This window comes from Idiotropiscis lumnitzeri, chromosome 5, assembly GCF_059441095.1.
Source record: "Idiotropiscis lumnitzeri isolate Australia: NSW breed Sydney's pygmy pipehorse chromosome 5, RoL_Ilum_1.0, whole genome shotgun sequence".
NCBI classification, from domain to species: Eukaryota; Metazoa; Chordata; class Actinopteri; order Syngnathiformes; family Syngnathidae; genus Idiotropiscis; species Idiotropiscis lumnitzeri.
This window is the reverse complement of record NC_142395.1, coordinates 9,032,965-9,044,756: the sequence shown is the minus strand read 5'-3', so window position 1 is coordinate 9,044,756 and position 11,792 is coordinate 9,032,965. Positions and strand designations below refer to the sequence as shown.

The 11,792-nt window shown below is 40.0% G+C and overlaps 1 protein-coding gene across 2 annotated transcripts in view; it reads right to left on the bottom strand.

Annotated features, from left to right (window-relative positions):
- Positions 1–577: 577 nt before the first annotated feature.
- The window catches only part of dagla (diacylglycerol lipase, alpha), a 30,773-nt gene continuing 19,558 nt past the window's right edge, over positions 578–11,792 (bottom strand). The window contains exons 15-22 of one of the 2 annotated variants that reach the window (XM_088296257.1): positions 10,710–10,852; positions 9,566–9,634; positions 9,412–9,484; positions 9,034–9,242; positions 8,480–8,606; positions 5,075–5,241; positions 4,600–4,617; positions 578–3,875 (exon numbers count right to left, since the gene is read on the bottom strand). In XM_088296257.1, coding sequence (XP_088152383.1) covers positions 2,834–3,875; positions 4,600–4,617; positions 5,075–5,241; positions 8,480–8,606; positions 9,034–9,242; positions 9,412–9,484; positions 9,566–9,634; positions 10,710–10,852 — 1,848 coding nt within the window. In that variant the 3' untranslated portion in view covers positions 578–2,833. The remainder of the gene's footprint in view (positions 3,876–4,599; positions 4,618–5,074; positions 5,242–8,479; positions 8,607–9,033; positions 9,243–9,411; positions 9,485–9,565; positions 9,635–10,709; positions 10,853–11,792) is intronic. The other variant, XM_088296258.1, reaches the window with a different exon arrangement.

Genomic DNA, 11,792 nt, shown 5'->3' with positions numbered 1-11,792 from the left:
GCCCCTTACTTAGTGAGTATAAATTGGAGTTGAATTTGTGTCACCAAACAACACAACAAAGGGAGGTCAACTGTGGATGACTTCAAAACTGGTACAAATTAATTTTTACATTTGTACTAAAAAGTAGAAAAAATTAAAGACTGATTTGAGCAGAACAGGAAAAAAAGGATTGTCATTTTTTTATACGGTAGTAATTTTCATTTTGTCACCTTCGCTGGGTGTGTGGACTCAAAATACCCATGCATGACTTTGAGCCTGCAAACCGCATCTTCCTGAGTGGTGAACGCTTGCAAGTGTTGCGAACAAAGCAAATGTTTTTGTTTTGTTTTAATCAGGGTTTGTTAATGTTTACAAAAAAATTCAGTTTTACTAAGTTGTCGCCATTATGTTGAAAAACTGTTCTCGAGTGTCTTTGCAACCTTCATGAACCCTGACAAAAAACAACAAAATGTGTGCAAACTCTGGCCACTCAGTGAAATTGACTTTACTGTACCCACAGCTGAGTAGTGCAATATGTACTAAAATGGGGAAATAATCGACATGAAAGAAGTAAAAAAAACAAAAAAAACAGGGCCACTTCTGACCATGGTTTTTTATTTATTTCATAACGGGCAAGTTCAGTAAGAGGAGGGATCACATACATCCCCATTAGGGGCAGGAGAGGAAGGAAGCAAACCAGATAAACATGGAGACGACACATATGCAAACATTCCTCTTTTATAGAACAATTTGTCGATTTTTCCAATAGTTTCAATAAATAAATTTCAGATTAAATATTTCTTTTGTTATATGTCAATATTGATACTTTAAATATATAGTTATGTTATTTTTGTTATACATTTGTTCTCTATGTGGCTATTGGAATTATCATTATATTTTTTTAGACATCTGCATAAATAAGAAACACAGAGGATGGTGCTGTACATATCATGGCCAAACAGTGCTTTGACTGGTCGCAAGCTTCACTATTTAATGGGTTTATAACCCAAGAGTATTTGTGAGAGAGAGAGAAGCGGGACTGGCAAGATGATCTGTGCAGTGACAGAGATTGTAAACGGGCAAGATGTGAGATGTGCTGTGAGTAACAACTCTTGTTCCAGACAGAAACTGAGCAGATCACGTTGGTGACTCCAGGTTAGGCATTCTGCCAACGGTCATTCTGCAGAATGTCTCACCACAATGGAACATTCGTAAATGTGCCATGGCCGAATGTGAAATACTTTTCCACTTGGACAGAAAAAAAGCATAAATGCACAACTTCTGGGAAATTCATTAAAAAAAGAACAAAAAAAAAAAAGATAAAAGAAAAGAAAACACCAACATCAATCTGTTGCAAGAGCAATAAAGATATTACCATCAAATACAGCAATAAAAGTGAAACCATTTATCATAATAAATAATGCAAGTAGTAAACCACCTCTTTATCCTTGGTGATATGGAAAATTGTATGCCACATGTAAAATCGACACCAGCTCATTTATCCAATGGAGTCCCACCTCGAGGAAGAGCGAGGTGAATCAGATTAAAGGGAAGCAAACACCTGATGTCCATCATGTCGGAGAGCACCTTGAGACCAAGAGAGAATATATCCTGGGACAATTAAAAGTAGCATGGTTTGGTTATGTTTGGGATCCTGCATTTGCATTCAACTGCTCTTAAAAACAAAAGGATTTCTTTGACATGATGGCAGCATTTGTGTTATTGAAATTAGCCCCACCGCAAAGAATCTCACCACGAGAGCGGTACCGTCTCTAGGAAAGAAAGAAAACTATGAGCTTGGTGGTTATTGCGGCCTGAAGGCTGACACACATACGCAATGGTAACAGGAAAGCCATGGCAGTTAGGTGGTGTCTTTCCTGTGGTGTGTAACAGTCTCCATGGGAATGACAGGAGTGGGACAGAATAAACACAGCTCATCGTGTTCAAATAAAGCAATAAACATATACAAAAGTACATCTGAGAAATACATTTGGCAATATCAAGTTATTCAATTATTTGGCAAAGAGGGGACCAAGCAAACATGAGATGATGCGCAAGAGTACCCAATTATAAATCTAACTGCCTTAGTGACAAAATCTCCTTGAAAAGAAAGACAAAAAGAAATATCATGCATTATAAAGAATAACCAAAAGGCTTTATAACATCCATAGGCGTCTGTAATAACTTTGTCACAATCACTAAATGTTTAAGACACAACTTCAACCACACACACCATCGCTTTCTCGACACCAACTCCGAATAGACCTGAGGAACATTGTGTCACGTCTTCACACTTCTACTGACTGACTGACATATGTCCATCTTCACATTCCTGAATGAACAACGCAAATTAAAAAGCAGGAAGAAAATACGCTGCTGATGGTGCAGGAAGTAGTCGAGCACATCAACCCAAGATGACGTGCCGATGCAAACTAGCTTCTTCTACAGTGTTAGCTTTTTGAATCCCTGCTAAGTTAACGACTCTCTCTTTCCTAGAGTTGAGTCAGGGGATGAACATATGCTGAAATGTATCACGACATTGTTTTGGAATGGTATTTGTGAAGCTACAGTTGTTCATTTCCACCCAAAAGCAGCACAGCCCCCTGGCATGCAGAGAGGTATCTTCTTTGTAGTCATTGCAATAGTGCGAAAATGCTATAAACGTCATTGAAGTGGGGGAGGACACCTGAAGAATGGAAATTATTTGTGAGTTGGCAAGTCAAGCTTTGTCCTTAGGTCTCTGGTGAGTGACTACATTCCATCGCATGCACATAATGTGATATGTTTTATTTTTTTCATTTAATCTGGGATGACTGTGTCACTTCATTTGGAGTAAACAGTTTTTTGAAGTGGTCTACACTATAGAGGATAGAGTGTTCTCCTCAGGACAGTGGATGGGGAGAGATGTTCGTAGTGAGTCAATGGCAGGTGGCGCACCCTCACCAGGCGAAAGGTCATTGAGTTCCTCGGATGATGAGAGCGGGAAGGAAGGTGACAAGGAGATGCCAGAAGAGGGGTCAGCAGATCCGGCAAAAGTGCGCGGGGGCTTGGGGACCAGGTTTGGCTCCAATGTTGCCCTGGCCAGAAGCTGTTTTTCATTCGGTTCATCTCCCAAACACTCAACGTGCCCAAGTGAGCCGCGTCCTGACTCCGATTCTCCATCAGACAAATCCATTGGAGGGGAGCTGCTGCCATCTAGTCGAAATAGAGAGTCCAAGTACTGGGCAAATTCCAGCACTGTTCGGCTGGGGTTTCCATTTGACAGCTGGGGCGGTGGCGGTGAACCTTCCCGTCTTGTCTCCGGGCTAAGATCCCATTGTTCTTTGTCTCCATCCATCGCTCGAGAAGCAATTTGTGGACTGCGAGGAGCATCAGGAGTGCTACCCGGGCTGTAGACACCTGGCATCTGTTCCACATCAGGGCCAATTTTAGAGTAGACAGGCTCTGCGTCAAAAGGCTGAGAAGAATAATGTCCACTGTAGCGAGGTGTGGCAGGGGAAAGCTGCATGGAGTACTCCGGATTAGATACAGGGTCCAACGGTGTAAAGAAAGGCCCAATCTCACCCAGGTGTTCGGGTGTGGCCTGGCAGAGGCAGTCAGCGGCCAGTAGTTCAGTGCGAGAGCTGAGAGATGGATTCTCTTCAGGGATCGGGGCATCCAAAGGGAACGGGAGGCTACTAAGCATTGGAGAACCTCTAAGCGCAGCAGAGGAGCGCCTGGAATCCAGACTGTAGACAGATTCAGCGTCTGACAGGCTTTCCATGACAGCCAGCGGAGCTTTGCGGTCCCTAAGCTCCACAGTCAGGCGCTCCCGTGCTCCGCGCAACACTACAGGTACTGGAGGAGGAGGACACTCAGAGAAGCCATCCAGAGATATTTCAGACTGGGCACAGGAACTAGAGGAGAGGACGAGAAAGGACAGGAGTGACAGGGAAGCAGAACTCACAAGGCGAGAGTGGCACGAATAAAATATCAGCTACACTAGTGAGGGTTTTAAGAAGGGAAAACGGGCAATGGTTTGTGTGTAAACATATACAATGTGGACAAAGGTATTGGGACATACTTCTTGGTCAAGTAGGGGTGGGACTAGCCCAACTGACCCTGAATTACAAATGCTGCAAGCATATGTAACAAACGTGGGACCTTCCAATGCTTCAAGCAAAGTCCCTATAAGTGACCATGACGAACTAGGACAGATTGTGAGCCAGGCCCTCATATTGACCTCACCCATGCTTTTCTAGATATTCCTAGCAACATGATAAAAAGTTGCACAAACTTGATGATTATTTTTATTTTCACTTCCTGTTGGTGTTATGGTAAATTGTCCCAATACTTTTGTCCATATGACGTGTTTGCATACTTAAAATTAAGTAAGCACCAGGGAGAAATACTGACAGGAGAGTGGGATGTCAGCATCCTGGTGGGTGCGTCTAAGCTGGAAAGATAACATCAACTACTTCTATCAGAACACAGACTTTGGACAGGGACTGAACTAGAGGGGGCGGGGAGAGAACTGAATACTACCGTACGTTGTAACTACACTGTGGTCAGACAGTGTGCAAGCGTGCATGAGAAAATGGTGCACATTACGAAGAGTTAAAGATCACATGCTTTCCTTACCGTAACAATGTTTTTTGTCTTTTTTGTTACCCAACCAAAACAAACAGGAATTACACATTTGAGAAAACAAGAGTAGAAATTAGTAGCAGTAATAATGTTGGTTTGAAAACGAGTTGTTTTATTGTGCTTGCAGAAACAATTTAGAATACATGTTAAGACATTGTGCAACAAATGTATGTTTTCTCAAAAATCTACATAAAGAGACTTCTTTGGTTTTAGAAATATTTGTAGCGTCACAGGAAAGGATTTTAGCTCTCATTCAACATGTTAATTTGCAAACATTGGGAAAATTCAATTTTCTTGTTTTGTGAAAGATTTTGGCGGTTCATAGAGCCATTTAATTTCTTCATAAACTGCCACCTCACATAAATGAGTTTGAATACCTTCATGATTACTTTAGCTCACTTATAAGAGGTTATTGGACACACTGAATATATGAGACCACAACACACACACAGCGGTGCTCAATACTGACCGAACACTACTGTTCCTGCGGTGGTGGGTGGTCGGCATCGGCTGCTGGGCTGTTGCAGACGCGGCAATGAACACACTCTCCGGGTTCAAGTCCACTTCCGTCGGGCTGACCATGATCTTGGCCGCAGACAGCAACGCCGTTTTTCCTTTGTTGTAATTCTCCAGGACCTGTCGCAAACACAGAGGTACACACGTGAGTAGGAGCACTGCAGAGGTTCTGCTGCTTGAGAGTTTGAGCTTCAATACGAACCACTCTAGTCCGACAAAAGAGAGGATGACAATGCAGTCGACACATTATGGAAGTGTACAGAACGCTCAGTTTTTTTTTTGTAAAACTATGCACCCATCAAAATGATTAAGTATTGTCTGAATGAATTATTGTTTACAGTTTGCCTCTCCTAGTAAGCTTGGAATAAATTCATACACAGTTGAGAGATTATAAATGCATCCTAAAAGCAGGATCAGTGTTGTACGATTTACATTTTAACAGGATAGTTTCTGTATACATACGCTCTATATTTAACTGTAGATACTGTAAAACATCCTTCATGATAGTACATAGTGGTTGAGATAAATGTAAGCACGAGCTAAAGGTGATCTTACACCTACTCTAACTGACATTAAACACCCACAGTGGAGTCATGGATGCCTGAGGGAGATTCACACAAAATGTTACATTATTTGAGGGAATAGCAGTCCATATAATTGCAGTGTATACAACTTACAAAACAGACAATGACCTGAATACAACAATTACACACACATTTGTGGTTAGCTTTAATGAGTTAGAACACATGCCAGAGGCACATTAGGCAAAAAAAAAAAAAAGACAAGACAAAACAGGAAATGCAAATGTGAGAACAAATTTACAAAACAAAATGAAAAATAATGAAATAAAGGGATGAATTTGAAATATCAGTGAGGGAACATATCAGTCAAGGAGCATTTTTGCAAATAGAATCATTTAACACTGCTGAGTGTTGCCAGTGGCTTTCTCGTGCAAGCCGGCTGCAAGTGACAACATACAGATGTTTGGCACAATAGCCAGAAATATAAAAAAGCCACAATAACGGCCCGAACACAGACGAAATGAAGATGACAACTTGATGCAGGGAAACACTTTTGAAATTTCTGCAATTGGTTCGGCCATATTCACTTCAATAATTTATATGCACAGCACATAAAGACAGAATTTTTAAACATATACATGGAAGAATATATATTAGATTTTCTTCTGTTTAAAACTGGCTTCCCCAGTTTAAAAAAAAATTATTATAAATAGGAGACAATGCAATGACCCAGCAGTAGCAGCAAAAAGAAAAATCCTCTATGTCTTTGGTACTCCTAATTTTGAAAATGCTGAGCACTTTTCACCTCCCTGGAAGGAAATGAGGAATGTGTCTAGAGGAAAAATATAAGAGAACAGGAAGAAAGTGCAGTCAGTGTGAAAGGCATCACCATGGAAGCTTTGTGAACACAAAGAAAATGTGTGAGCAAGAAGAAGTGGGGGAGTTCCATGTCACAGCACTTGAGCAAACGTGCAGAGGCACAGAAAAAAAGCAAAATGTTGAACGTGGGCTTTGGATCACAATGAGTGGAAAAATAAATTGCACTTCAGATTTTTAGCTTGTTTTACTAGTTCTATATTATCTTGACGTAGTGCATCGACTAATTTCAGCAACTGCAATACAACAATCATTTGATCCCTGGAATGCAGCTGTAATTTTTCCTTTGGGGACTTTGCCTGGACTTGTAGTTGCCTCCAGCCACAACTTTGTAAGTGCAAAAGAGGCACAATGAAGGCTTTTACAAGATGTCTCACACAAGGATCTTGATCCCTTCAATAGAAGAATGAGCTCTCTGAGGAATTTCAGGGTTCGAGGTGGAGTTACCAGAATATGGTTTCATTAAAATGATTAACATTTTTACATTCATTTGTGTCGCTCTGTGTATGATGACATGCACAGGTTAAATGATTGTTGCCAGAGTCAAGAAAATCCCAAATGTGCCATGAAACTCATCAAGTACACAAAAAACAAAAAGGCCACAAATAATACTGAACACCATGCAGTCTCTCAACTACAGACTTGCTCTTGTTGTAAGGAGTTATATGATGTTCCCATCTTGATAGCCTTTCTTTACTCGGGGCTCATTGGGTAACATTTCAGAAGGAGTCTGGATTTCATCCACACAAAGGATAGTGTAAGGTGGGTCTGTTTGGGTGTGTGGTGGAATGCATAAATTGCCTGCAACTGAAAGAGTTGCTGACTGGCGTTCAGAGGCATTAATAGCACCCGTATAACGAGACGAAAAGATGGTAGGGACAGAGAGCAGTTCATTCTCTGTAAGGGAGGAATTGCAAAACTGGTCTGGGAAGGACGTGTCACGGGCAATAATGTTAGAATGGCATTCTGTATTTGAGGTTATTTGCACAGTGGTGCCACTGGTAGGCTGAAAGACCTCAAGCACCTCCACTTCGAGAGCCCCCTGCTCACACAGAGGATAACATGGTTCCAGCACCTGCGGACACAATCACATAGTGCTACACTTCAATAGGCGTATAAAACTTAATACGAATGCACCGTCACCCAAAACGACCATCACCTCGTATTAAACTCCGCAGGCATAAGAAAGGGCGGTTCCCGAAGTGGTTTCCTCCCATGCAAACATACACTTCAACACCCTAACATCAGAACAAATTGTCACAGCACACTATAGAACCAACCAGAATAGAAGGAAGGGTTCCCATCCTGAGCTAGTAGAGCAATGTGAATAAAATGAAATGACAGGAAAGATTAAGATTGAAAATAGATAATCCACACATCCAAGTCAACCGAATTCCATTCACAGCACTTATGAGGCATACCAACGAGTAATAAGGGTTTTTTTCCCTCTATGATACGGTGTACAGTTGATTGCTATCTAGTGATTGCCGAGATATTTGATCTGCAAGATTTAAAATTAATTGCATTCTAAAATATATTTCTGTTTATTTTAAAATATGGCATTTTAATGCCATTCTTTGTTTACTACTGACATCAGTTTTTCTTTAATGTAAATTAAAGAACTCTGGAGTAAAAAAAAACAAAACAACAATTTTGAATATGATTATATTAAATTAAGACTCTGTACTAGCATGGGATAATCAGAATCAGAACCAGAAATCCCTTTATTGTCATTGTACTCAAGTAAACAGTTTACGTTAAGTAAATCAGGCTGTTTCTTTTTGTACGTTCAAAATTCAAATAGCGGCAACACCCCATTATTCATGAATAATCTCAAAATGTTTTTTCACATTGCTAGGTATCATTCAAACTTCACTCAACAGTTCGATCAAATAACAGTGACGTCCCAACACCACGTCGGTGAAGACAAAACAATCATCATGCACATGATTAAAACAGACCTTATTTAGACCTCCCATCACCATGTGAGGCATGTGCTCATTAAGCATGGCGGGCGAAATGATGACCTCATTGAATGCCTTGTTGTCCCCCCAAAGAGCCGAGTATGTTGGCTCTTCCTGGCCACAGCTGCAAGAAAGAGTGAGATAGAAACATTTTTATTTCAATAACAGCAAGGACACACATACATTGATTTCCCATCTACCTCGTTGTTTTCACAGTCAACATTGGGGTGATATTAATGAAGTTTACAATACAGTATAAAAATGTGACAAAACTCACTAAGGGAAAACAAAAGTCTTATAATAGCAGAAACAAAAAGACCACATGTAGCAAAATGTAGAAAACTAAATGTAGTAAAGTATACAGCAAAGTACCAGGAAAAACCTCCCACTGTCTTCTTAAACACAAGTTAAATTGTCTGACTGTCATTTTGGTAAACAATTTACGGTGGTGGTTTACCACCAGTTTGGACAAAGGGAGTGAAAAAACAGTGGGTGGCCTTAATTTTGACTCAAAATGAAAAAGTGTGCGGCTCTGAAATCAGCCTTCTCACCAGGTCTCCGGTGGATGGTTGTGCACCACATGAATAATCCGACCAGGAGGGTAGAGGGGGGTCGAGGCTGAGAGGGCGATGCTGAGGTCACTGGGGTGGAGCCACAGGCGACTGCTGGGTGGTGCTGCTTGCTGCGATGGAGGAACCTCCTCCTCAAGCGGAAGCTCCGACTTTGGGATGCATTTGGTGCCGCCCACAATGATCCTCCACTGTGGAGAAAAAAAAAAGAAAAAAAAACACTTTTTCAATTCAGCTTTGTGAATACTGCATTTTATTTTACGTAAAGGCTTTAAAACACTGTTTAGGACGTGAAATAGTGCTTGCCAATGAATGTTAGTAATTTATTGTCCTGTAGAGATGTTACAGGAAGAGGCATACCTTTGGCTTGTTACTCTTTTGCAGAACTTCTAGTAGGTGGCGACGGAAGCCCTCCAACTGAGACAGGCCCAGCCTAGAAGACAACAGCAACAGATGACGGTGTTAGTTCATGATTCTGAGTATTGCATTTACAAAGTACAAGTGAAAGAGATACCTTGGGACCAGATCTTTTCCTAATACTACAGAGGTGACAAACTCCTTGGAGTATTCCATGGCATCCTCACTGGTTGAAAAGAGGGGTCGAGCAGGTTGGAAAATAAAGGAGAAATTGGTTAGACACACTGATTACTCAAAATAACATTGACCTATTTTTCTTTAAAATAGCGCGGAGAGTCTGACTACTATTAAGGCTTTTTCGTTGTGTCACATGTAAAACCAGGGAGCAACGTTAAGAGCTAAAAACCTCAAAGCTAGGATGAGGATAAGTTTCATTCGGATTGACTTGATTAAAAAAAACATAAACAAGAAATCTGATCCAAGAAACCAAATCCACGAAAGACCTGGTGGACTTCTAGATCAAAAACACAACTGTCAATTAGACTATCCCATATTGTCTGCTGTGTTATTGTTTTCAAATCATTTTAAACATGACATGCTCCAAGACATCTTCCTCAAAACAAAAGGTTGCTGATCAATATTTGAGAGACAAAGACAACAATGAAGATGGACCATCAAATATCAAGGACTACTTTGTGAGTTGGCATGGCAATGTTGCTGGTCTACCCCTCCTTTTAAATGTTGGCCAAGCTCAGTCTGACCATCATTAAAACTGGTCTTAAGGATATTTATATTCTTTGGCTTTAGAGCATTGTTTTATTGGTTTAATGTGTTGACTGGTTGTTATTACGTTATGTTATTAATTTATAGTTTTGACTTTTACTTTAAAGGGGCCATATATCATACTAAAATAAATTTTACCCATCTCTGAGCATTCCTGCTCATTCCTCCTCTCCAAGCAACAGCTGCGCCCAATCCAAGAAAACAACTAGGGCCTCACTTTTATATGTAACAAATTGAAGAGCCAGCCCTAAACTGCCAGTCCAGCCTTCTTGGATGGCGACTTTGGGAAGAAGCCACCCGGATTTGGACACTGCAGAGTGAAGATGATGAGGGTTGACTCGGAGGGTTGACGCTGTTTTTTCTTTTTTTTTAATAATAGTTAAAAAAATATATTTTCTTTATTATTATTTGTGTTTTTCTTTCGTTCTTATTATTCGTATTTTTTTCATTAACATAGGAGTACCAATAATTTTCTCCACATGTATGTGTGCAAAGCAACTGGGGAAAAAAAAACTTACCTAAGAAGGCCACCAGGTGGGGAGTAAGAGTAGCAGTGAAGTGTGGGATACTGAGGTCTCAGCAGGAAGGAAAGAATAGCAGCAGTACCGGCACCAAGAGAATGACCAACTATCACCAATCCATAATGCATGGTACCCTTGTTCTGCGAGAGATGGCACGAATCAAACACACTGCCACACAGGTATGGGCTGAAATATGTGCCTGCAGAAATTGGACTTGAAATGTTCATATTTGAATCGCTAAACATTTGAAAACTGAATTTGAAATGCATACATTGATTTTGCATTGTGTAACAAATCATTGCATTGAAAAACTGAATCTCAATTGTACAATTTGAATTTGAATGTATTACTTTGGAATTGAAGGCCAATAAACTTGAGACTGAATATAAAATTATTAAATGCATTACAGTTTTCCTGAATCTGTATTTGATACTCCCTGAAAATTTCACTTGGTTGTATTTTCATGTTATTTCTTTCAAGGCAAACTCAGTTCTCTAAATTCAATTTGATTCCAATGCGGCTGTAACAGACATTCAGGTCCTTGAGTAGCAATCAATCGCAGATACACAGATATCCTCTTCAGCTAATCAATCCCTTCGTTTCTCAGCATGTGACATAGAGCTCTGAATCTTCGAAGTGGCTCCTTAACCTTAGTGGTATAAGTCATCTGGTCAGGGAGGGATGAAACAGGGCTTCCTTTCAAATACAATACAATAATACAATACAGATTTATTCATACATTTGTGTATCTGCGATTGATTGCTTTTCCTAAAGTACGTGGATATCTGTCACAATATAAAAATGTAGAAATTATAGACTTGCATTATCAGTGAGGATCAAATGAAGCTTCAGAAAAAGTGAAAAAGAGTTCATTATTTTAAATTCAACAAGAAGTGTTTTGGAAGTTAGTTCCAAACTAATACATTCAAATTAAAAATGTTTTTAATTTGATTTAGTTTTTCAATGCAATGTTTCAAATTAAACAATACAAATTCAATCATTCTAAAATGATCCTCTAACAGTACACTGTAAGTATAACCTAATAAGATGTATGTATTCATATATAAATATACTCATTGT